The sequence below is a fragment of the Podarcis cretensis genome (genome assembly GCF_951804945.1).
Source record: "Podarcis cretensis genome assembly, chromosome: 5".
NCBI classification, from domain to species: domain Eukaryota; kingdom Metazoa; phylum Chordata; class Lepidosauria; order Squamata; family Lacertidae; genus Podarcis; species Podarcis cretensis.
The window spans coordinates 77,602,362-77,629,077 of NC_137174.1; the positions used below are offsets into that span (position 1 = coordinate 77,602,362).

The 26,716-nt window shown below is 44.8% G+C and overlaps 2 protein-coding genes across 2 annotated transcripts in view; one reads left to right on the forward strand and one right to left on the reverse strand.

Moving 5' to 3' along the window:
- Positions 1-927: 927 nt before the first annotated feature.
- Positions 928-9,428, forward strand: TM4SF4 (transmembrane 4 L six family member 4). Its single transcript, XM_079978326.1, has 5 exons — positions 928-1,293; positions 2,352-2,441; positions 3,004-3,140; positions 5,038-5,224; positions 7,563-9,428. The coding sequence occupies exons 1-5, from the start codon at positions 1,123-1,125 to the stop codon at positions 7,578-7,580; spliced, it is 603 nt and encodes a 200-aa protein (XP_079834452.1). The 5' UTR covers positions 928-1,122; the 3' UTR covers positions 7,581-9,428.
- A 1,817-nt stretch (positions 9,429-11,245) lies between these two features.
- Positions 11,246-26,716, reverse strand: part of WWTR1 (WW domain containing transcription regulator 1) — a 91,933-nt gene continuing 76,462 nt past the window's right edge. The window contains exons 4-6 of the mRNA XM_079978165.1: positions 20,667-20,803; positions 18,945-19,057; positions 11,246-17,907 (exon numbers count right to left, since the gene is read on the reverse strand). Of these exons, the coding sequence (XP_079834291.1) occupies positions 17,723-17,907; positions 18,945-19,057; positions 20,667-20,803 (435 nt within the window). The 3' untranslated portion in view covers positions 11,246-17,722. The remainder of the gene's footprint in view (positions 17,908-18,944; positions 19,058-20,666; positions 20,804-26,716) is intronic.

Below are 26,716 nucleotides of genomic sequence, written 5' to 3' on the forward strand. Positions count from 1 at the left end.
AGGAAGGTAAACGGCATTTCTGTGCGCTGCTCTGGTTCGCCAGAAGCGGCTTAGTCATGCTGGCCACATGACTCGGAAGCTGTACGCCGGCTCCCTCGGCCAATAAAGCGAGATGAGCACCGCAACCCCAGAGTCGGCTACGACTGGACCTAATGGTCAGGGGTCCCTCTACCTTTACCTCCCAAGAATATAATGGGTGACTTTGGCAAAATCCTTGCTGAAATCAAGATACACTACATCCGCATCATTCCCCTGATCCACCAAGCATGAAACCCTATCCCTATCAAAAAAAGACACTTGGCATGACCTTTTTTTGAGAAACCTATGCTGGATTTTAGTAATCACAGCATCCTTTTCTGAATTAGTTATAGTTGTGCCTGGTTCTATCCATCGCCTCTACCAGGTTGCCCTTGAGCGAATGCTTTCCAATAGAAAATGGCTATTGTACCCTGCAGAGATGATGATGACCAAACTTTGCTCTGCTTACACAATTTCCATGGTTCATCTGAAAGTCATGCATTGTTTGATTTACAGCTTTTATCTTGTTCTTACTATCAAGGTAGCATAGATTCATTATCAGGGCACTCACCCATGCAAACTTACTGGGGACACCCTATGAAATCACCTAAGCTGGGCGATGCAATGAAACACCAATGAATTGTTCATTTTTATTTCTGCCATGATGAAGCATTTAAAGGAGGGGGCGGAGGGACAAAGTACATCACCCAAAACAAGTCTGCATCCCTGGAAAGGACATTTTCCAATAATCAAGCTCCAAACCACTGGCTGTCTTGTCCATGCTAGTAAAATATTAACAGAGGTATCTGGTTGTCATGGCAAGATGAGAGGTGGTTCTGGACGTAATCTCATTTGGGGGGTGGAGGGGAGATGCAGAAAAATGAGATCATGACAATGTCGGCATATAAATGATCAGAGCACGAGTTAGCTGGCAGACTGCAACCTCTGTGAAGGAGACCATACCAAGTGGGAATTGGAGACACAAGCGGATTGGGTTAAAATAAACCAAGAAGTTTTTGTCTTTCAATACTAAAGGGATCCAGGGAAAGTTTTATTTCTTTGCTCATTCTTCCCTAGTGGTGCCTGCGCTATAGTTTTGGAAACATGTGTTGTGGAGGGTGTGCAAAATGCCTTGGAGGTACTCTGATTCCTCTGGCCGTGCTATGTACCCTTGCTAATATTTTGTTGTTTTTCCCCGGAGGAGAGGTCGAAACCAGTGACCATATTTCAGATGAAGTTTGGTACTTTGGAGGGATCTTGGGTTCTGGTGTACTGGTGAGTAGGACAACGCATTATGTTCTCCTCCTTTTTATTATTGCCTTGAGCTTTACAGTGAACAGAAATCCGACTACACTATGGGTGTGGTGGACAGTCTGTGTTGGAAATTAGATTACCAATGCGTTGAGTATGCAAGCTGGAAATTCAAACAGATTAACTTGAAAACTAATTGAATAGTCTATTACGAAAGTAGACCACTTGCCTATTATGTTAAAAACAAGACAGACATGTACTGCTGAGTTGCCTCTAATAAGTCCATAAGCATTGCTCTGCGAGATTAGACCAGTGTTTCAATTGATTGATGGATATTGATTGATTGATTGATTGATTGATTGAAAGCTTTTATATGTTAATATTTTAAAGATCTTTCTAAGTGATGGAAAACATAAAAAATAATAAACAATATCATTAAAAGAAATGATACAAAATAAAACCAGTAAAACAGTAGTATAACAACACATGAAAATAAATAAAAGCAAGAAATTGGGGTATTCAAATGCAAATATCAGGGTCCGATCTTATGGGTCAGGCAAAAATATATGTCTTTCCTAGGGGTTTGAAGCAACGAATGGTTGTTTCTTTGTCTATGGCAGAGGGAAGGGCATTCCATAGTACAGGGACAATGACAGAAAATGCCTGTTTTTGGGTCACCACCCTACAATATTCTTGGGCACAGAGTTGAATATCATGAGACAGTCTTTTAGGTGACCTGGTCTTACATTCCTACCAGTACAGCATTACTTAGTTTACAGCAATAGCCAATACAGCTGAGGTTTCTTAATTAAAATTACTTCTTTGGGTGCTGGGACATTTGCAGCTGAGCTTTGTACCTTGTAAAATTTGGAAGTAAGTCCCAGTGTATTCCATGGCACCGATACCTAAATGAAATTTGGTGAGGATTTCATTGTTGCGCTACAGTGATCCTGCTGCTTCCTCTGAGAGTAGACCTGCCAGATGCAAATTCTGGGTCTGGAAAAAGACGGTAGACATTTTAGAAGAAATACAGTGATCTTAGGAACGACCGAGCCTCAAAGTGCATTTTCTGTTGTCATCAGATGGTATTTCCTGCTTTAGTCTTCCTGGGTCTTAAGAATAACGATTGCTGCGGGTGCTGTGGTAATGAAGGTTGTGGAAAGAGGTTTGCGGTAAGTATAAAAGCAAGGCCCTCCAACATCTCGCTGTCATTCCTCACCCCACCCCTAGCATTTGCCTCCTGAGGCGGCTGCCTTACTCTTATCTAGTGATAGGGCTGGCCCTTAAGATCACTGAAGCGACTCTCTCAAGGCCAAAGGGTTGAGAACCTCACTTATGACTTCTGCCAGCGTAGGAAGCTGGTCTGGTGAGGTGGAGACACACAGCAACAGGACTGGCACAAATGCCACTTACTGAGAGGGTGGGGGGAGCAGGGGTAAGATCAGGGTTGTGCGTGTGCACAGGTGGTGCCACTCCTTTCGTTCCGCTTGCACAGTCCTGGCCTCGACACCATTTATCTCCTGATAAGCAGGAAAGACATTGGTGTTCCTGGCGCCAGGAGGTTGGTGCTTGTGCCACTCCTGCCCACAGGATCAGGAGAAGTCTGTGGATTTGGATAAGGTGAGTCTCTGATGCACTTCCCTGTGCTCCATCTGTGAGTCATCAAAACTGCAAACATGCCAGATGGATTTTTAGGATGGACTTTGGCTTTGACCTTTTGCTCGTTCTTGGCAGATGTTTACTTCCGTAATATTTGCGGCAGTTGGAGTTGTGGGGGCTGGATACAGCTTTGTTGTGTCGGCTGTCGCCATGAACAGAGGCCCTAAGTGTCAGGTAGCAAACAGCACCTGGATGTATCCCTTTGAAAACGGGTAAGATGTTTTTTTCAACCTCTGGATAGATTCTCCATCTCTACTGGAAGGGTTCTTGCTTTCTCGTCTTGATCTATAAATCATGCAGCAAAGTGCTTACCAAATATTATGAGCCACTGGATGGCCTCCAACCACCAGTGTTTCAAAGAGCAACTTGTAAGGCTGAGCAATCACATTTCTGACTGGCGGTAGGAGTTTTCCTCATAGTCTGGGTGGACAAAGTCAGCAGAGCCTTTTCAGTGGTGGCACTCAAGATTATGAAATGCCTTGCAGCTAGCCCCCACCTTCACTTCTCCCCACACCAGTTAGTTACTAAAGGTAAAGGTAAAGGTACCCCTGCCCGTACGGGCCAGTCTTGACAGACTCTGGGGTTGTGCACCCATCTCACTCAAGAGGCCAGGGGCCAGCGCTGTCCGGAGACACTTCCGGGTCACGTGGCCAGCGTGACAAAGCTGCATCTGGCGAGCCAGAGCCGCACACGGAAACGCCGTTTACCTTCCCGCTGGTAAGCGGTCGCTGTTTATCTACTTGCACCCGGAGGTGCTTTCGAACTGCTAGGTTGGCAGGCGCTGGGACCGAGCAGCGGGAGCGCACCCCGCCGCAGGGATTCGAACCGCCGACCTTTCGATCGGCAAGTCCTAGGCGCTGAGGCTTTAACCCACAGCGCCACCTGCGTCCCTCCAGTTAGTTACTAAAGACTATTTTATTCCACCTGGCTTGTAGTTTAAGAAGCAGACAATGGGCGCCATTCATAAAATGCTTCCCCTAGATGTTTACTTGCACAATGGAACTTCTCCTCTCCTGTCCCCATGTGTCCTCTTTCCCCCCTCCCCATAAGTCTGCTCCAGAAGGTTGAGGAACAGACTGAAAGGGCACATGAGGAGAGGAAGGGAAAGTTCTGTCATGGGCTACTTTGTTAGAGACCACCCAATGCTTTTAAACATTTTAAGACAGCAAAACCTGTGTCTCTTCCATCCTTGTTTCATAAATTGTAGTGTTTGAAGTTGTAAGGCACCTTGAGTGGCATTTTTACAGTGCAAGGGTGAAACGAGCCATTCCTACAGGTGGCAAGAAGTTCCAGAGGAGCAGTGCTTACCCAGCTTTGGATACCTATGAGAGGAAATCATTGGAGCATTACTCCCAATTAATATATATATATATTGTTTTCATTTACAAGTGTACTGCTTGAGTATAGTTGAGGCACAGCTTAAACAACCAAAGTTCACTGCTCCCATGTCAGAGAGAGACAGCCAGCACCCCAAATCCTTCCAGAATCCAGAACTCACTTATTTGTGTGTGTCTTAGTCTCCATTAGAAGTGCAACCTGCCTCTTATTTCCTTTAACCTACCTGAGACACATGACACACCACTGAATATTACAGGATAACAATTTGCTTGCATTTTAATGAGAAACTACTTAATTCCGCATTTCCTGAAACAATATGCAAACTAAAATCCTTCAAAATTCGCACTTCTCTCTCTCTCTCTTTTTGCAGCACACTTCTCCAAGGCAAACAATGTGTACAAAAATGCATATCTTACAGGGAAGCATGCATAAAAAGCATACATGCTTGAAAATAGCATATAGGAATGCATTATGGTACGGAAAGCGTATTGCCAAAATGTGTATATTAGGAGAAACTGAACAAAGATGTGTTTATCGGGGGAAATTTGCACTGAAACGCAGGAGTTTCATGAGGATTAAGAAAAAAATTGCTGCAGAAATGTGGAGTGCTGAATTAAAGATTGACTGGGGGGGTGGGGAATATGAGAAACTGACAGTTAAATTGAGAGGTTTGTCCATTTCTGAAAGTGCTGGCCAGGTGTTCCCTCACAATGATAGCCTTACTGACAGAAATATAATAGAAAATCAATAAAACTTCTTTTTCGGGCACAGGGAGTATCTGACGGACCATAAGTTATGGGAAGACTGCATGTTTCCAGAGTCCATCGTGCCCTGGAACTTGACTCTGTTCTCTCTACTGCTGATAATGAGCGGAGCTCAATTGGTGCTGTGTGGCATCCAAGTTATCAACGGACTCCTCGGAACGCTGTGCGGGGACTGTAAATGCGGATGCTGTGGGGTAAGATGCTTTCGTTGGTAGCAACATGTATGAGCATTCCTGGTTCCTTTCCCCCTTTGCCAATTGGGTTAACCAGCTGCTTACAGTCAAGGCCAGCCTAAGACATTTTGCTGCCCGAGGCAAAGTAGACATACTGAAGCTGACCCAACCAACCATTTGACCTTACTTCGCACTTCCCCCGTGGTAGGGAAACTCTAGCTTGCAGGCCAGTCTTGACCCACACGGATCCCAGTTTCACCTGCGGTGCCTCCCCCCCCCTTCAAAACATCACCCACTTGTCAATCAGCTGGCATCACTCTGAATGATGAGAGTCAACGAGCAGAGGATGAAATTCAATTCTTAAGTTGCGCATGCCAGTTCCTCACAGGGAATTGACTCATGCAGCCAAGGCACCAGGATTTAACTCCCCCCCCCCACTTAACAGCTGATGAATGGGGGGATTAAATCCTGCTTCCTGGTTGAGGTGGTGGTGGTTTACATCCTGCTCAGTTCAACTAGGATTTAGTGAAATCCTTTTCCTGGAGCAGGACGTTGTTTAATTCAGAGCCCATGATAAAACAATTTTCCTTCCTCCATTTTAGTGACATGTCATTGATGGCCCTGCGAAACTGTCAATATGGCCCACAAGGGTTAAAATATGGCCCATGGAGCAAAAAAAGGGGGGGTTCCCCACCCCTTTCTACTAATGATAGAGCCGGCCCTACCGATAGTGTTTGTTAGTATTAACCATGCGTTTTCCAATACAAACAAATGCACAAAATGTTCCCCATAGCCTTGAAATTGCAAGGAAGGAGGGGATGAACAAGCTGTTCTCTAATTCCCAGCATTCTGTGGACTTTTATATGGGAAGCAGACTTATCCGTCATTTAACAGTTGGAGGGGGTCTTGTCCATGTAGTCCAACCCCTTGTTTGATGGAGAAAACCCAGAGCTTAGAGCCTCCCTAAGAAGCAATTGCCTGTCCTGTGCTTGAAGACCTCAAGCAACCACCTTGCTAGGAAATTTGTTCCAATGTCACACGGCTCTTACCGTCGAGATGTTTCTCCCTTCATGAAGTCAATATGCATTCAGATAGAGGTGATCCATTAGATACGCTGTATGCTTAAGATTTGGGCTGTGTATACATGGCTGGCTGGTTTAGGGGGAAACTCATCAAAATACAGAATTTTCATAAGGAACAACAACAAAAAAGATACGGAATAAATATGCACCAATGTCATGTACACACCACTTTCCAAATCAGCTATGGGAGCATAGAGTAACCCCCCCCCCAAAAAAAGCTTTAAATTAAAAAGCTATAAATTTAAGGCAACCTAGTATGAGAGCCCAAACTATGGACAAGCTGGGAGCTTCAGCTGATGGGTTCTCATCCTGAGTAAACTTAGCAGTCATGGAATAAGAAGCGAGGTCCTCTTATGGAGCAGTAAGTGGTTAAAGATCAAGAAGCAGAGAGCAGGAACATGTGGGATAGTTCTCCCAAAGGAGAGAAGTGAGAAGTGGGGTCCTCCAAGGATCAGTATTTGCAGCCATGCTTTTCACCTTGTTTCTAAATGACTTGGTGCTAGGGGTGAGCATTGAGATGGCCCCTGTTTGCTAATGGCACTAAAGTGTCCCAAGGTGGTAAGGACTAAAAAGGGATCACAAGGAGCTCCAAAAGGATCTTTCTAAAACAGTTGAATAGGCATTAAAATGCACGTGTGGTTTAGTCTCACTGCAATCAAGTATAAGAGACGCGGGTGGCACTGTGGGTTAAACCACAGAGCGTAGGACTTGCCGATCAGAAGGTCAGCGGTTCGAATCCCTGCGGCAGGGTGAGCTCCCATTCCTCAGTCCCTGCTTCTGCCCAGCTAGCAGTTCAAAAGCACGTCAAAGTGCAAGTAGATAAATAGGTACCGCTGTGGCGGGAAGGTAAACAGTGTTGGCGTGCGCTGCTCTGATTCACCAGAAGCGGCTTAGTCATGCTGGCCACATGACCCGGAAGCTGTACGCCAGCTCCCTCGGCCAATAAAGCAAGATGAGCGCCGCAACCCCAGAGTGGGCCACAACTGGACCTTTATGTTTAAGCAAGTATAAAGTGTAAGCTGGGGAGGAATAGCAAATATGCACAAGCAGGTTTGTTGCAAACTCTCAACAGTCATTTAAACAAAAAACAGAACCCTGCCGGAAGACTTAACAGCATGGGAGCATAACTGGAGGCTGACTGAGAAGTGTCAAAATAAGGCTCCTCCTAGCTTTGCCAAATAAGAGAATGAAAGATATGACCAAATATCATGATGATTAGCCTTTACTCTTGTCAACCAGTGTATAAGAATTCATTTCCCTCTTATCTTTTCTTTTAGGGAGATGGAGCAGTTTAAATATACAGAGACTGCAGAAATCACCTCTTACAAGGCCGAAAATGCCCTACCAGACCTTGATATGATGGGCCAAATCAAGTCCGCACTAAGCACATCTAGAATGAAGGGTGTTAGAAAGAGCCCTGACGACATTTTCCCTTCACATCTCCCAATGAGTTTTGCAACTGTTTGGGTTATATAGCAGGGGTGAGAAGAAAATGTCCAGCCCAAGGACTTCGTTCCCTCTTGGCCAACCCTACCAAACCACACACACATGCATGCAGACACATCAGCTGTCCGCCCGACCCTATAAAGACATTTTAGCCCTTTTCAGGTCTCATTGCTGGACCCGTGGCAGAAATCTTCCTGGAGACTGCCGCTGGGGAGAGAGGTTTAATCTTTCCCAGCTGCCCCCAACTATGCCCTCCATACTGCAAGAAGGCTTTGTCCAAGCCTAATTGCAGTGAGGGAGAGGCAGTGGGAATGGGGGGTGCGGGGTGGGGTGCTTGCAAGAGCAGTGGTCTAATTAGGGTTGCTGTGTAAGGACCTGGGCAGCCTTTTTAAAAAATGAAAAGCCAGCCAGTTGATTTTTGTCTACTTCGGTACAACCCCAAAATTAGAATTTATGGCCTTGAAATGTTGGCAACCCAGAAGCATCTCCCTGCTCCTCTTTCTCCCCAGCTGTGGGAGTTACTTTTACGTGAATACTGATCTCCCTATCACCACTTATAATATAACTCTGGGATGGGGAACATTGTTCAGCCTGAGGGCCATGTTTTATTCTGTGTAACCTTGTGAGGGCCAAACGCCAATGGGTTGAGGGCCAGAGACAAAAGTGGGTGGGGTCAAGAATGTAAATGCCGTCTTTGTACAGTTTCTACAGCCACCCCTCTGTTCTCCACTCAGGCGAGTAAGAGGCCTTGTCAAAGGTCCAGGGCACGTTCCAGCCAGGCACAAACAGTAAAGGAGGGTGTGAAGCTGGCCCAGTGAAGGTTGTGGCCTGCAGAGTCCCAAGGGCCAGAGAAAGAGGTCTGAAGGGTTACGCTTGCCTCCTATGTCTGAGGTTTCCCACCTCTGCTATAATTATGCTGAGTCTTGTTTGCCACGTGGAAAGATAACAACCCCCATGCTTCCAGAACTGAAGCATAACTGTAGACTTCCTGACTGGATTTGGGGTGGCCAAGAGAGCCAATATTTGTATACACCACATCCCAATGAGGCTTTTGTGCTCTTGATTACTACATGTCAGGAGAAGTTTAGCAGAGGCAGCTGTGTTGCAGTGAGAAAAGCCGCTGCTCCTCCTCCTTCTTTTGGACATGTCTGTTATAGGCACAGAACCTTCCTTTGAATTGATTTTTTGCTCATAAGGTTGCCAGATAATTTCTGGGCTTGCTCCTGTGCTTCTAAAAACAACATTGCAAAGAACTTCTAGAAATAGCACAGGGATTGGAAAGCTATGGTCCTTTGTTGTCTTCCCTGGCCATGGTCCATGCTGCCAGAAGTTGATGGGAGTTGCGGACCAACAACATCTGGAGGGTCATAGGTTCCCCAATCCTAAAGCAGAGGTCTTCTTTGGCTTGAGGGTTTAAGTGCTGAATGAAAGCTTCAGCTTTCTGCGTCTTTGAAGACACAGGAGCAAAACCAAGGGGGAAAGCTGTCAGCTCTGGCCAAACATATTTGTGAGCTTCTGCTGATCATTAGCAGCTAATACAAATTCTGATATTATTTTAATGATTGCCCCTGATTTATTTTATGCTCATGGAATTACAGTTCTGTAACACAAATATTTCACTGTATATATTAAGACCTTTGTGCTGGGGTGGGGTTGTGTGCATGATATGAAAATAATTAAAGTGTTTTTCAATTTTCTTTTTCGGTATAAACTTTGTGTGTGTTCTGCATGTTGCGACTTGGGTTTCTTTTTTGCTGGCATTCGGTATCCGTCTTTCTGAGAGCACCCCATACCTATGCATGTTTACTTGCAAGACCCAGTGTCTTCATGGGATGATGACTTTCAGCCTGAAGTTCCATCAACCCTGGTTTTCCATTCAAATTAGTCAGTGTAGACAATACAGAACTAGCTGGTCCAATGATCTGAATCAGTTCCTCTGTTCCTGGGTCCCCAATTTTGTTGGCACCACAGGCTCACTGAGCATGGAAAGTTCAATATAGATTTATTGCCAGCTCTGCTTCTCTCCATGGTAGGTCCCCAAACTGGCTGATCTTGGAGTAGATTGGAGGTGGCCTTGCTGGATCTGAAGCCCCTTCATTCACTCAAAAGGCTCCAGGGCTGAACCCACCATCTATGCCAAACCAGAGCTGGGATAGTTACTTTGCTCACACTGGTTTCATTGGGGTGAAGTGTTTAAAACAAGTATCTGCTAGACCTTTTCCTGGGACCACACACACACACACACAATATTCTTGACATGGCTAGTGCATGGCAGCATAGATTTGGGAGTAATGGGACTCTCTGACACTTCATGCACATCTCCCCAACACAGGATTGCTCAGCCTAACATCAAAGTGGACCACAGAGATCTGATATCTTGAGAAAGCCCATCCTCCTTGTCTAGGGCTCAAGCGTGAATATCCAACATCTTCTACAGAAGAATGGGGAAAAGCAACCCATTTTTTAATCTGTTCCAGCATCTGTGTTATTCGGACAGCTATCCAAGTTGGCAAGCAAAGCACAGAAACAGACCTGAACAGGAAGGTGAAAGCCCATTACCTTCAAAAGCAGATTCCCTCAGGTCTCAGGTTTTCTTTGTATGGTTAAGAACTGGGTTATCTGAGGCCACAAACATCTGTAGTCAGAGACTTCTGTCAAGTTCTCAAATCACAAAGGCAGCTAGCAAAACCATTTACAACAGCAGTGCCACAAGGCAAATAACCTAGAGTCACCGAAATGCTCCCAGAAATATCATCTGAGCAATAATGATCTCAGAAATGCCACATTTCGAACATTTAATTGCAATACAGCTGGGAAGGAAGAAATGTACTGCCCTCTTGTGACTTGGCCCCATAAATAAAAATGAAGTCAGTTTTAGCTTGGCAGCATCTTCTGGTGCTTTTCGCTTTCCTCAGTGTTCTAACCCTGGGAACGTACCTTGTTGAGAGAGCACAGGAGTTGTTCCAGCTTGAACAAAGCCATCTCCAGGCATGTCTTGATGTATTAGGGAAACAGAAAATAGTATGAACAAGTTCGTCAAGTACATATTAGGTTGCCAACTCTTCTCTCCCAGTCTCATTTTCTGTGCCTGTATAATGGCAACCCGTCACGTACAAATTAACGAGATGCTTTCCCCCTCTGCCAGGAGAAACTTCGGACGATTGTTTTAATCGTTATGCTCTCATTGCTAAAACAGAGGTATCAGACCTAGCTTCATGCCAAATGAAAGAACCATTATCTTCGTTTTCTTTCTAGTCACAATATACAAGCCCAATTAGAGAAAGGAAGGACTGGACCTCATTGGCTTTGCATGCCGGACCTCTCTGGTAGGCATCACTAGGTAGTTAAGAAATACACCTGCCTGTAGCAATAGAGAGCAGCAGCTGCCGGTCAGTGTAAGGCAATACCAAGATAAATGGGCCAATGGTCTGATTTGATAGAAGGGAGTTTCCTATGAAGGTCTACCCCCATCCCCAAGAGTGACTGGACGCCATTACATCAACAAGTACATAGATTGGAAGTTTAAATCCATTTCTACGTATTTTATTTTATTTTTTTCTTGTACAATATTAAAAGAAATATTTTTTTTTTAAAAAAAAGAAAAACCAGAACCAAACTCTGGATACAACCGTTTGATCTGATTGAATTTTGAAGCATACGCTATGTATGCAAATCATTCTACATTGAAAAACAAATGCTCACACAAGATGGCATATAGCATAACAAACTGATGTAAATAAAATAAAAAAAGTATTAAAGTATTAGCACATAACATGGATGTAGTGTATTAAGAAAACCGAAACATGTGTTTCATCACCCATTTCCCTTACTGAAAACAGAGACTAGTCCCTCCCACCCAACTCTTAAAAAAACAACACAAAAAAACCGCATTTGTTTTCATGAAGCCTTCTTTCCCAATAGTTACCTTCTAGTACAGCGGTTTTCAAACTTCTGCCTTTAGGGAATCCTTCTTTTCGTTGGCTGAGGGACTCTGGCAAACCTGCTACATAACCCCTAGTTGCTGCAGAGGATTTTGGGGAAACATTCTAGGATGTAAACTCAGTGAACACGGGGCACAGACTAGGCCTGTTGGACCTCATTGCCACTTAACATGACCTGAGAACGAACCCTAAAACTCATCCAATACTCCTCTGTTACAGGGGGAGGGAAACGGAGGGTTAATTTTTTACTACCCTTCCATCCCAGTTGTCTTTCAAGAAGCTTCCCTCATAATGACCCTGAGATGTAGGTTAGGCTGGCCCAAGGCCACCCCTGGTGCTTCACAGCTCACCAAAGACTCCTGAGCAAGCTTAGCAGTCAAGGAATAAGAGGCAAAATCCCCTTGTGGATCAGGAATTGGTTAAGTAACAGGAAGCTACTAGCCATGATGTCTGGGCTTTCTATCTGCACAGTCAGAGGCTGCAGTGCTTCTGAATACCAGTTGTCAGAAACCACAGGAAAGGAGAAGGCTCTCGTTCTACTCCCTGGTTTCTCATAGGCATCTGGTCGGCCACTGTGAGAACAGGATGCTGGACTAAATGGGCCACTGACCTGATCCAGATGGCTATTATTAAGTTCTTATGAAGCAGGGAGAAAGAATAGATGGATAAGTTTTCCATATGGAAGGATGTAGGAAGTGGGGTCCTCCAAAGACCATATACAATCTAGAGTTAGAAGTGAGCAAGTGAGATGGCCTAGTTTGCTGATGATATTTAAGTGTTCAGGGTGGTTAAAACAAATAAACAAAAAAGGGTGTGTGTGTGAAGAACTCCAAAAGGACCACTCCACACCAGTGTGGTGTAGTGGTTAAGAGCGGTAGACTCGTAATCTGGTGAACTGGGTTCGCGTCCCCGCTCCTCCAGATGCAGCTGCTGGTGACCTTGGGCTAGTCACACTTCTCTGAAGTCTCTCAGCCTCACTCACCTCACAGAGTGTTTGTTGTGGGGGAGGAAGGGAAAGGAGATTGTGAGCCGCTTTGAGACTCCTTCGGGTAGTGATAAGGTGGGATATCAAATCCAAACTCCTCCTCCTCCGTGGTAAGATGCCAAATGCAATTCAATGTAAACAAGTGGAAAGGCACAAAAACGTATTAATTTCACATATGTACTCATAGGGTCTGTACTGGAGCAGGACTATGGATTCATTGTGGATAGCTCCATGAAAATGTTGACCCAGTGTGTGGCAGCTGCGAAGAAAGCAAATTCCATGCCAAATAGGTCAATAGGAAATGAAATGAAACCTGCCATTATAATAATGCTGCTACCTCAAAAAGATTGGGAAAAGTTCGAAAGACTTGGAAAAAGTTCAGAAAAGGGCAGCCGGTATGATCAAGATGATGGAGCAACAGCCCACCAGGAAAGGTTACAGCATTAGAGACTTTTTAGTTTGCAAGTAAGAGGCGACATGATAGAAGTGCACAGCATGGAGAAAATAGATGGCGTCAAGTGTTTCTCCCTGTCTCCTAACACTAGAACTTCTGGACATACAACGAAGATGAATGTTGAAAGATAAGAGAAAGTTAAAACTATGAAATCCGCTCCCACATGAGGCAGTGATGTCCATCAACTTGGATGCTTTAAAAATTTAGGCAAATTCATGGATAAAACTATCAGTGGCTACGAACCCCAATGTTCTGCCTCCGAATACCAGTTGCTGGAAATCGCTGGAAGGGAGAGTACTGTTGCTGTCAAGATTTTGCTTTCCTGTGGAAATCTGGTTGGCCACTGTGAAAACAGCTTTCTGGACAACATGGTCAACTGGACTGATCCAGTAGGACAATTCTTCAGTTCTTATGGCTGAGTGGGGGTTTGAACCTTGGTCTCCCGAGTCCCAGTCCAACACTCTAACCTCTACGCTGTGCTGGCTCTACACACAAGGTGGCAGGTCTTCTCTCTTTCATGCTGGGTCATCCACCATTACTTATGGTCTCATTGAGGAGCTCCTGAAAGGTACCCCAGGCTTCCCTTTAGCGCCGTTTGAAAACCACTGCTTTTAATAGCACAACTGGGTGGCAAATAATCAGCACCTCACAATTTGCATATAAATCAGCATTTACATATGAAGTCACTCAACCTTTCTGATCGACTCGGTGCCACTCGCATATCCGTTCATTGTCGATACAAGTAGTGTAGCGTAAAAAAATTAAAATTGGGTTTCACAAGCCAAAAGTCACATGTCAACGTTTTGTCAAATAATTAACAAGAGATTCCACTAGAAACAAGGCTGCCTGTGTCTGCAAGCCTTTTTTAAAGTAAAAAAAAAAAGTATTTGAAAAGAGGGCTTCAATGAAAGCCCCTGTTCTCTACCCCATCCCTAAAACACACACACACAAACACACTTCTCTGAATATTAGAACAACACCCCCCTCAAAATCTTCACTATCGTTTGGTTCATTACTTAATTTTTTAAAAAAACAAGTTTCTGGCAGTTGTTTTACAATAGTAGTTAATGTTTTAACTGCAGCTTTCACCATAGCATAACACACACTGCCTTTTAAATCACAGTCACAGGAAACCAGAGGTTGTAGAAGCCCAAAAGGTCCCCCTCTCAGGCCTGATTCTTAGCTCTCACAGTATAGCTCTGAATGAGACTCCCCCACCCACTGGTGACCTCCGGACATTGCAGGACTCCAGCTCCCATCAGCCTCAGCCAGCCTGGCTGATGCTCAGGGATGACTGGAGCAAACATCTGACAGCCCCGAGGATGGAGAAGGTTGCTCTAAACTCTCCAGTGGAGATATTCCTTATTCTACAATCCTAAGTGTGTCTACTGGAAAGTAAATAAGCCCCACTGAGTTCCACAGGACTTGCTTCCAGGTAAGTGTGCTTAGAACTGCAAACTTAAACCAAGCATACTTTCCTAATCAAAATGTGCCCCTCTTCACTTTAAGCTGCTTCAGACAAGAGGGAAGTGGAGCAAAGAACAGCATAATTACTTTCTCCCAGGTTTTCCCATGTTCACAGCCCCCTGTCCAAAGATCTGGAGGTGCTCCAATAATAAAATGAACATCCCCATTGACTTCTATGGAGGAGTTGGCTCTGCTGGGTCAAAGGGATGCAGGCATAGAGATGTCCCTTCCACAGAAATGAATGGGAAAGACCTTGGTGCATACCGTGTGGTTCACACACAGGATATGCTGCTTTTAAATGAGGTTTGTTCTAGAAATGGCACCACTTGTCCTGAATTTTGCCTCCCTTATAATCTTTGGGATGGTGTCCTTGGCACAAGGCAATACATTAATTATCCTTGCTGTTGCAACCTCTGACCCGGAATTTCTTGAGCACCTCCTCTGCCACCAAGTTCCTTCTCTAACCTGACCCCCGCTTTATACAGATGTGAACACTTTCTGGGAAATGAGCGAAGGGGATTTCCACAGCTTGTACTCCCAGAAACGAATCGTTGGTGGGTATTTTGGATGTACAAACCGGCACGTGAAGTCCTTTCCCCTTTTCCTATGGCCAATGAAAATTTGGAGCTGGTCTTTCAAGTCTAAACTTATGTGGTCAGATCCCCACCCCACAGATAAGCCAGCCCCTCTTCATTCAAGCCTCAAATCTCAGATATGATCGTCCAAGTATGGCCAGATCTTATCTTGGATGCAGCAGGGAACCATGGGGTTGTTTTCACATATTGTAAGCGAGCACGAAGCCCCTAACTGGAGAACAATGATTTACATTAGATTTGGAGCTGGCCCTGGATATTGTCTGCTTTCTGAGCATTTTCAGCCCCCCCCCCAAAAAAAAAATACTAAGAGAATAAACACCTTAGGACTGCCTGATTTGCATTTTATGGCCAATATCTATAAATAATAGGAAAACCCAGGGTCACTGTTTGAAGATGTGATTTCTACTTTGTTAATAACCAACTATATATGGTAAGCCAGCCAAGGAGAGGAAAGCCCTTTAAGAGAAGGGCAAAGGGAATGCCCATTAACTGAAAATATACTCTGTGGGTGCAACGATCTGCTAAAATGAACGGAACTCACCAATGCCTAGCTTTCTACCTGTCTTCTCACCCACCCTGGCTCTATGAGTCAAATAATGAGATTTTTACCTTTCATCATCCACATCTTAAAATATTTAATAATAATAATAGTAATAATAAACCTAACAAGCCTGGTGCTGTCAGATCTGCTACCTTCAAGCAACAATTCTCCCATAAGGTAGTATTCACAGGTATTGATTTGATCAGTGGTGGTTCCACGTATAGTCAGTTTCCCCGACCTGCACTTCTAAACACTCCAGCACTGCTATTTCCCGTTACAACCATTCTCCTTCCAAGCCCAAATTCTGACGACTTCAACCTCCCCACCCATTTCACCTGCCTTTTTTCTTCAACTAGTCCAAAGAGAGAGGTGGGCAGAGGGGACCCATCCACTGTCCAACGTTGTGCTATAGCATCCCTTTGCCAAGCTGGTGCCCGCCAGGTGTTTTAGACTAGAATTCCCATCGGCCTCAGCCAGCATGAGTTGGCAAAGGCTGGTACGCTACAGCAATGGTTTCTTACTCTTAAAACTAATGCACAGCAAAGTGCTATGCCTCTTGCTTGCCCTGCCTATTGTGTATTAAGAGGCTTGCACAAATTATAATGCCTTCTATAAAAAGATGATTTTTTTTCAATATAAAAAAAGCTTAAAATTCATAATTATAAATAATATCAGTTAAAAATACTTAAGGATCTCAGGACGTCATTTGCATTTCAGGGGAAGTGGAGATTGAAGTCCTTGATGCATTCTCAGTCCCACATATCAAGCTGTTTTTAATAAAGCAACCCTATATATGATTATTATAGGTATGGAGTACAACATGTATAGTGCCTTGTGTCCCATTAAGTCAAGAATAAAAAAAGCCATTGGATAAAGAATCCTCAGCAACTTTGCCAGGCTGACAAATAGATGCTGGCTTATCACCTACATGATAATGTGAGACTCCTGTTTCTAGCTTCTTTAAAATTTCAACGACAAAATAATTACTAAAAATAAAGAGAAGATAATGAGGCTTTACAAAATTAATTCTTACTGCATTCAGAAGTGTCAAACTTGTGCTGTATTTTTATCCTGAATTTTGGAGGGGGAGGGGGAAGGCGTTCGGTTGAGTGTCCGCTTTGTGCAGACTAAAAGCTGCAAGAAAACCATATTCTGTTGCAGAATTGTAGTGAATATTAAGCAGCTACATATAAAGTGTACTTCTTAGGGGGGGAAACACTTTCATAATCACATTTTTAGTGTTTTATATATATATATGTCTGTGCGTGTGTATATATAAAATGGAAGCAATTAGTACCAAACTGGTCTATTTTACAATATTGTAGTAGTGTAAAAATAAAATTGTAATTAGAACATTTCACCTACAAACCATTCAATAATATATTGTGGGGGTGAGGTGGGGAGGAAATGCAAATAGTACTGTTTGTGTATTTGCAAAAAAATCTGGATCTGGAGCCTTGTGGCTGATTAGGATTTTTTTTTAAAAAAAAAATCTGTTTTCCATACAGCACAAGTTCACTTTTAAAAATGCAATTATTTTTAAAGCTCAAGTTATATAAGATGAGAAGCATTTGGTACTATTGTCATAAATACAGCTGTAGAACTGCACTCAACCTGATAACGTGCAGGATTTTTGGAACTAAGCTGCCTTCTTACAATCTAAAGCTTCTTCTGGTCAGATTTATTTTCTTTTCTTACTATTTGCTAAACTTTGTTGTGTGTAACTGATGACTGTTAAGTTCAGCTATGCACCAAAAGACAAAGAGAACCGCTCATATGTAACTAAAGAGGAAAGGTTATAGATGCGTATATAAGCAGTTCTACTTTAAATATATATATATATTTCATACTTAAGTTACTGTCAGTGAAATCTAGACTGAGATTCACTGATTAAAAGGGTCTCGCAGACGTCGGTAAGGCACCAAGGATGGCTAACTGAGAGGCTTGAGGATGCTCTGCCCTTATTTTTTGTTTTGCTAGGAGGAAAAGAAAACGTTGCACTATCAGTTACAGCCAGGTGAGAAAGGGCTCGTTTTTGTTGAGGACCGATTCTACATCGTTGAGGATGGGGATCAGGTCTTCAGATTCCAATGTCCCAAGGTCAACGTTTGTTCCTGGAAGACAGTCAAGGAAGTCGGGGAAACGGGTCTGTGGTGGGTTGATATTCAGGGGAGTCTGTGCTACATTATCTCCTGCAAAAGAAGAGAAGGAATCAGCGAGGTGGGGGCTTCTTAACCAGGAAATTATTCGGCCTTTGATGGCAAATCAATCGCTGTTAGCTACTGGTAGACTTTGTTGCTCTCTCAGCTTCCATCTCCCAATCCAGACGCCCTGGGTACATTAGTGTGGCTTAGTGGTCACAGTGTTCGACCTGGGACACCTCTGCTCAAATCCCCACTGAGCCATGAAGCTCACTGGGTGATCATGAGGGGGAGAACTCTTTGGAGAAAAGGTGGACTGGCAATGTAATAATAATAATAATAATAATAATAATAATAATAATAATGAAATATTTGGTGGGGCTCAACTTTCAAAACGATATAGCTCACACCCTAATCAGTGCTTGGATGTCAAAACCACACTTCACTTCTCACAAACGACAAATGTAGTTACAGGACAGAGGTTTCCCTGTGTCGGTATCTGTGAAGACCCGTTGGGGATCACATTTCCGTAAGACCATCACAACTTTTGATTTCTAGTAGGCCGGAGAATACCTTCCAGAGGCAAACCCTCAAATCTGTTTCAGAAGTTCTTGTTGAACATGGAATCAGGTTCTCTCATGTTAACGACCAGCTGGAGAAGAGGGCACCTCTGATCATGTGCAGAGTACCTGTTCTGCACTCCTGTGTCGCCAGTGCCAGCCCCACCCATGCCAAGGGGTTAATGGAAGGACTGATAGCTCAAATTACAGGTGGGGTCAGAATAGGGTTGCTTCACCTTTGCAATGGGCCCCTTTGCTCTCAGTTTTAGAAGGGTGTAGGGAGCTATGGCTTGGTTAAAACTGGAGGGTGTCAAGGAGTGGGTTTTATTAAGGGCCTCCCTACCTCTCCCCCCCCCCCAATAATGTATAGGAAAGTTTGAACCCCAGAGCCCCACTCTTCTTGTGCCCACACGAAAGCATGTGCTCTGCGCAAATGCAAAAGTAACATTGACAGTCAAGCGGATCTCTTAGGGCGTTGCTAAGAAGTATATATTTTTTTCCAAAAATCAAAATGCTTCTCATTCCTACCTGTGTCCATCTCATCTACATTGCTGAGGTAGTCTTCAGGTGTAGTTGGTATGCTGTAACATCCTAAGCCTAGGCCACTGTCTGTGCTCTGCTCCCTGGAATGGTATGGCCCACTATGAATCGAAACATGAAGAAACCTCAGTCAAGGAAGTGCTCATCAGATATATGTCACGAGAAGGGCTTTAGGGAAGGACAGCCTGCAGCTAGGCCTGAATGCCCTAGATAGGCCTGAATGTACTCCCATTTGTTTGTGGGTTCCAGCTCACCAGCCTAAAATCTGCTACCTAGCGCAGAATAGGGCGATAAAAGCAAACCTTCTAACCCCTGTGGTTTAGGCAGGTGGGCAGAACATGGCGAGAGCTCAGAAGCCAAACGGAGCTACTGTATGTGTTAAGGAGAAGGATCGTAATTCGGTGCTTTGCATGCAAAAGGTTCCAGGTCTGATCCCTGAAATCTCTCTCGTTCCCAGCTCTCATCACCACAGTCAAAGGTCAGAGATGATGGGAGAGGCAGCCCAACAATGTCTGGAGTGCCACAGGAGATCCCTATCTCTGCAGTAGGCCATTCTGGGCCAGATGGACATATATTCTGCCCCCCCCTCCCACTCTTTGCCAAGAATTCCAAATTCATCAATAGCCAGATTCTTGGGAGAAAGCTTTTGCACCGAATAAGTAGGCATTGCAAGCAGAAGTGCATGGTGATTTGCAAGTAACCAAATCTGTTCCCAGCCATTCTCCTCTTGGCAGCAACAAAGGCTTTTTTTTTGGGGGGGGGGGGAAACGCCACACCCAGTACTTTAACTGGGAGTCAATAGCAATGATCTCCATGCTAGGGAATCACACCTCCACAAATACGAAATGATGCCAACTGTTGGTCTGCCATGTTGGTCTGCTAAAGCAAAGTTTCCAGCAAACTTATTAGGACCAGCCAAGGTTCTTAATATGGTGTACATGCTCCCCAGATGCCAGTCCTGTCCTGTCACACTGGAATGTTCCCAAATCACAAGGATCTTTGGCCAGGTTCCGGCTGATATACATTTATAAGGTGCGAGTCATACACAGTAAGATCAGAATTGGTCATAGAGGCCTGGTTTGTATGTAACGTTAAACCACAGTTAAAACTAAACTATGGTTTATTGTGAATGTGCAGCATGCTTGTAGACACTGCTGAAAAGATCCCGCTCCACTCCATTCCTCCCTTGCTGCTGGGGGAAAAGTCAGCCTAGCATGTTGTGATGCCAAAACGGCGGCTCATGGTTTGTATATTTCCAAACAAACCTGAAGTACTAAGCCAAGAACAAACCTTAGCTACTGCTTGTGATTTGTTTGGAGAAGAAAAGACCACAAACCCAGGTTTGAATGTCATGACACAAGCCGGACTCTGGCTTGCTTCTCAGTGGCGTGGCTGCAACAGGAGCGGGGAAGGATCAGAGTGAGAACTTTTCAGCTCTGAGCATGAGCACACTGCACTGCCACATTAAACCATGATTTGTTTTTAACTATGGCTTAATGTGATGTGGGAACTGGATCAGAAGGATCAAACACCTGCTTTATTAAAGTGTTTGCATCTTACAAGCAAAGCTGGTGGCTTCTGTCTCAGACTACAACCCGAAAAACTAAATGCTTTTGCTAAGAAATCACATGCCTTAGCAGGTTTGAGAATTTCAAATGCGGCCTACACTGCAAAACATAAAAAATGTTTGTGAGCAAACAGTGTACTTGCCTGTTCAGGAAGGGATCCGAACCATTATTTGTAACAGACCTCATGTCTTGTGTCATGTTAGGAGGTGTGCTCACAGCAGTCTGAACTGGAGCCATGTTCTCAGACTCCATGGGAAGTTGTCTGTACAAATCAGCTTCCTAAAGTAGAAAATGAATACATAACTGTCAGTGCTGGGGCCGGGGGGGCCTGGAAAACAGGTTTCTAGAGGTACGAGTCCCACGTATGCCCCATCCATCCCTATTTACCAGGGATGATGCCTATTTCCTGCAGCATGGTCTGGTTTGCTTTGGGGAGACATTTTGTGCATGTCTTTAAACAAATAAAAAAACTGCTGGCAGACACATATGTGCCGTAGAATTCTGTAGGGTTCGGCTTGCCCCACATCTCCAACCTCTAGATGATAAAATGTCTAAGTCAGGAACCAAGGCACCTTAGCTCTAGCGCAGGTGGTCCGTGGAACACCAGTGGTCCACAAACTTCTTTCAGGTGTTCAGCGGCATTGTTTGCAAAAGCACCATTTAAAATCATACAGGATCTAGCACTGCACCTTGCAATTGCTACAACAGGCAAAAAAAATCAGTAAGCAGTCCATTAGAAATGTTCCAAGTGATCCGTGGGGACAGGGGGAGTATGGGAACGACCACTCAAGTGTACAGGGCATACACATGCATAGACACAAAATTGCCATGACTTACTAACGGCCTGCAGATCACAAATGTTACAAGGCGTTGCAAATATTTTAAGTGGAGATCCTAACTGAATTCAATAGGCCTTACTCCCACATAAACTGTGTTTAATGTTGCATTTTAAATCGTTGTGACCTTCCCTGGGACGGTGTGGTAAAAGGCGGGTAATAAATCAAATTAATAACAACAAACAAACATGCAACAACAAAATGAGGTAGGATTGCTGGATCTGCCCAATTTCTTTTCCAAACCCTGGTCCCTTTTGCTGGAAACAAATACCCTCTGTTATTTCACAGACTAGAAAAGGAAGGCAGAGGGGTTGGGGAAAGAGGTGATTCATTACTTTACAGAATTTCACTAACACAGACATAAGCTTCTCAACAGGCAGTCCCAAAGAAGCATTTAAAAAATGTCCACATACTGATCTCAGTAGGTGCATCATTATTTCCTGGAGCGACTGCTGATTTGCAGTGATGTAAGACAATGCAGGAAGCCCATGATACGAAAGTTAAGACAGCATGCATGCATCAATTGATTTTGACATGGAGTTTGCTGCTCATACCTAGGAACTAGCAAGTGGGTACAATTTGTGCCAGGATGACCTACAGTTAATGTGCAGCAGCACACCTTGTTTCCTTTCCTTTATTCGGAATATAATAACTGACTAAGGAGGAAGTAAGCATGCAAAACTTCTATACAGGAAGTACACGACAGAATGCCAGGAATGTCTGTGTTGTTGTTTTTTGTAATGTGACAGTGACACCAAGTGGGGGAAAAGATGATGACACAGGGTGTGTTCCCATTTGTACTTGTATTCCCTAAGGAAAAATACAAAAGGAACTTCTATTACAGTGGTAGCTCAGGTTAAGTACTTAATTCGTTCCAGAGGTCCGTTCTTAACCTGAAACTGTTCTTAACCTGAAGCACCACTTTAGCTAATGGGGCCTCCTGCTGCCGCTGCGCCGCAGCAGCACGATTTCTGTTCTCACCCTGAAGCAAAGTTCTTAACCTGAGGTAATATTTCTGGGTTAGCGGAGTCTGTAACCTGAAGCGTATGTAACCCAAGGTACCACTGTAATAGGAAACAGCAGAGAATCCCTATTTCTTTTGAGAGTCGTCTACACAACTGATTGCATACTGATCCAACTACAGATTGTAGCAAAAAAATATGAAAAGTTAAAAAATATAGCACATTGCAATTCTAAGTTTACAGGTCTGCAAGTTTGTCTGTGGGCATAATCCACTCGGAATTTCTCCTGCATAAACTCATAATTCCCAGAGTTCCCTGTGAATGTATGATGGGAATGTGGGCAATTGAATATTTGTTATTGCTTCACTCCATTTATAATCTTACGCTTGCACCCGTTGACTCACAGCAGCAACAGTCATGAAATAACACAAAACCTGCCATTGGGGGGGGGGCAGTTGCATGTGTCTCTGCACCTTTACATTCAAGCTCTTTGCCACTTCAGGACAAGGTAACTATCAAACAATTAAAACCTGCTTCCCCCTTCTTTTCTCCCAGCACAAAGGAATCTCAGACGGCTCACATTTGCTCAAACCTGCTGTGTGTACTACACCTAATGAAGTGGCAGTAAGTATCACAGTATGTATATGAAATATAATATCACTGGCTATTTCCTGTTGTCCAGCTGAGCAGATTTAATTACTTCTCACCCTGGAAATCTAATGACGCTGCTTCTGGAATGCAAATGGGAACCAAACCTAGTTTGGGATGCTGACGCGGTACATCTGGCACCCTCCTCTCGGATGGCTAAATTCAAACTGTGCCTTTGAGACTTCAGAAAAACCTGTCGTTTTCATGCTTTCACCAAAATCACTTAATGTACATCAATAAGTGCTTGTGTTTTAATTGAAGGGGGCTAGGCAATATATCATCCAAACCGGTTTGAAGTCCATATCATGATATCGGTTTCATATTTTTTGACCTGGCAATATATTGAGAATAATGATGTGTGTGTGTGTGTGCACGCGCACGCGCTATGCAAAAATCGCAATGTGGGAAAAACCGTGAAGCCAGCCAATGCTTCTCTCAATTTCTGCAGCCCCTCTACCAGCTCAGTTCTCCCCTGCCTTCTTGCAGCGGGCAGCAAATCACAAGAGCAGGGACTGGCAAAAATCATGATATGGGGAAAAACCGAAGCCACCCAATGCCTCTCCCCACCCCCCCACCCCCAACACACACATTGATTTTCCCTTCCTTTGCTCTTCTCAGGAGCTCTCGGGGAAGCTGTGGCCTAGGATCTATGACCAAGGCTCTTGCCTCCGTTGCGTAGATTTGCAAAATTGGAGAACACACAAATAATTTGCAACTGAACACGTGGAATGTGGTGTAGGGCTGGGTTCCTCGCTTGCATCGCTGGCAAGGCTAGTCTGCTTGCCTGGGGCTGCTTCACACAATGATGTTCAAAGGCTGCCACCTAAATTTCAGCTGGCAGACTTCCTTATTACGTGCTCCCCATTTAAAGTATGGGTGGGAAACCTTTTTCCCTGCCAGTGGCTGCATTCTCTCAGGCAGTGATGTTTCAGGGGGTGGGCACATGCCGGAGATGGGTGGGGCCAGAGGAGAAAATAGGGCAGGGCACCCCCCTCTCTCTGCTAACCTTTCCCCCCTCCTCACCCCCCCACATGGAATTAGGTCATGGGCCACAGGTTGCTCACCCCCATGGCTATAAAGCTCAGGTACCTTCTGTAATACAAGCAGTGGAAGCTCTGTGGCACTCTTGAACTAGGCCAAAAGCCTTGCCTATACTAGCATCCTTCAATCTTCTGCCTCCAGATGTTGTTGGACTACCTTTCACCATCTGCTGGCTATGCAGGCTGGTGCTGGTGGGGGTCTGAGTCCAGCAACATCTGGGGAGCCAAGGTCGAAGAACTCTGGCCACAGGACAACTTTTGTCATTCCAGAGGTTGCTAGACTCCAACTCCCATCAGCCTGAGCAAACGCAACCAACAGTGAGGGATTGTGGGAGTTGTAGTCCAAAGCATCTTGTTGGGAGAAGGGTGAGTTAGCGTGTTAGACTAGGATTCAAGTGACCAGGCTTCAAAATTCCCAGTCACAGAGTGGCTTTTGTTAAGGGTGTGGAGTGTTGTTAGGAGACCCCTGGATTCTTTGGGGGAAGTTGCGGTAGTATGACGCTGCTTTAAAATGTAAGGCCTCACTCTGCCTCATGGTAGGGCTAGTCAATGTCAGAGTTTACAGCACGTATGGGAAAACCTCAAGTCTTCATGAGTGTTTCTCTGCCTGTGTGGACTGTACGCCTGGTCTGATTCAGGAGAGAGAGAGAGAGAGAGAGAGAAAGAGAGATTGAGAGAGAAGAAACTAGCCTACTGTACAGAAGGTAGAACTCAAGTTCATTCCTCTACCCTCTTTTGCACCGCAGGAATGTGTCCCACCTCCTATTCTGGAAGGGAATGGCCTTCTTCACCCCTGCTTTGGAGCAAAAGAAGACTTTAATGAGGGGTGTTTCGGGTCTGCTACGGCAGTGCCAAGTGGATGACAGGTCTGTGAGCACACAGAACCAGACATGACACTTCTGGGAGAGCAGCAAGTCATCTGGCAAAAGGAGTCCCTCCTGCGGGCCAATCATGACATGCTCAATCATTGACACCTTCTTTTCTTTTTTAAAAAAATGACCTTTGGCAGCCGTTGCAGTCTGTTCTCTTTGGTGGTGGTGCTGTGAGTACAACCATCTTCCAGAAAGCAAAGAGGAGAGGAGTCAAGGAAAAAAACACAGAAAGGGGAGATGAAGGCAGCTGTGTGATGTTGCTGCAGCATTTAAATGCCTCCCATTGCAGCAGCAGCTGGAGACCTGCTCTTTTGGCAGTTTCTGTAGAGGCTGCCAAAACATTGTAAATGCTTCAAAGGGGCTGCAGCATGCTCAAGTGTTCACTGTCTCTCTCCACACACACACACACACACACACACACACACACACACACACCTCTTTCTTTAAACACACACAAACAGAGAGAGAAGGAACAGGTGCCTTATACTGAGTTAGACCATTGGGCCATCTAGTTTAGTATTGTCTACACTGACTGGCAGGGACGTGGGTGGCGCTGTGGGTTAACCCACAGAGTCTAGGGCTTGCCGATCAGAAGGTCGGCGGTTCAAATCCCCGTGACAGGCGTGAGCTCCCGTTGCTCGGTCCCTGCTCCTGCCAACCTAGCAGTTCGAAAGCACGTCAAAGTGCAAGTAGATAAATAGGTACCGCTCTGGCGGGAAGGTAAACAGCATTTCTGTGCGCTGCTCTGGTTCACCAGAAGTGGCTTAGTCATGCTGGCCACATGACCTGGAAGCTGTATGCCGGCTCCCTCAGCCAATAAAGCGAGATGAGCGCTGCAACCCCAGAGTCGGTCACGACTGGACCTAATGGTCAGGGGTCCCTTTACCTTTACCTTTACCCTGACTGGTAGCAGTTCTCCAGGTTTTCAGGCAGGATTCTCTCCCAACCCTGTCTGAAGATGCCAGGGATTGAACCTGGGACCTTCTGCTTGCAAGACAGGATGCTCTACCCCAGAGCTACAGCCCTTCCCTGGCATAATCTACTCCGTGCAAAATGATTCTGGAAATCTCCAGCCACATTTCCTGGAACCTTTCCCTGCAGAAATAGCTGCAGATGCGCCAGCCGCTGAATTGCCCCTTTGAGAATGCGGGAAGGGTCTGGTTTCATGCTGCTCCTCACTGTACTTCCTTCTCACCCGGTCCTCTGATGGAGAGCAACAACAAAAAACATCCAGATTACACCCCACCCACCCTGGCATTTGTATTCCTCAATTTCCCCTGTTCTGTAGTGCAGCACTCTAAGTCACACCCACACCATACATTTGAAACTCATTCAGTGCACATTTATAGCAAAGAATCCTGGGAGGTGTAGTTTGCATGGGGTGCTGGGAACTGCAGCTCTGTTATGAAGTAAACTACAGTTCCCAGGATACTTTTTTGTGAGGGTATGTGCTTTAAACGCAAACCATTCTTATGCGGCAATCCTACAGTCCCTGGACAGGGTCTTGGGAGCCCTAAGATAAACCAGATCTTTGATGCCAGAGAAAGAGAGACTGGATATCAGATTCCCCCTTGCCTGCTACTACAAAAATATTTGATGCTCTGACCCAGCTGACATTGGAGCTGCGATAGGTGTGCAGATGAAAGTGGTGGTGGTGTGGATTGTCAGGGTAGTATTGGGAAACTGATTGGAGCCAAAGGATGCAAAATATTTATGGTCCAACAACACCCCACCATTACCACCACTGAACTGGGGTGAAAATTATACCAGGTGAGGAGCTGATCTGAATGTCTCCCTCAGATTTCCCTCCCATTGTTCCCTAATGGGAGGGGGA

Coding starts and splice junctions, on each gene's coding strand:
- TM4SF4 (XM_079978326.1), top strand. CDS start 1,123: ATGTGTTGTGGAGGGTGTGCAAAATGCCTTGGAGGTACTCTGATTCCT. Junction 1,294..2,351: donor TCTTGGGTTCTGGTGTACTG/GTGAGTAGGACA, acceptor TGTTGTCATCAG/ATGGTATTTCCTGCTTTAGT. Junction 3,141..5,037: donor ATGTATCCCTTTGAAAACGG/GTAAGATGTTTT, acceptor TTTCGGGCACAG/GGAGTATCTGACGGACCATA.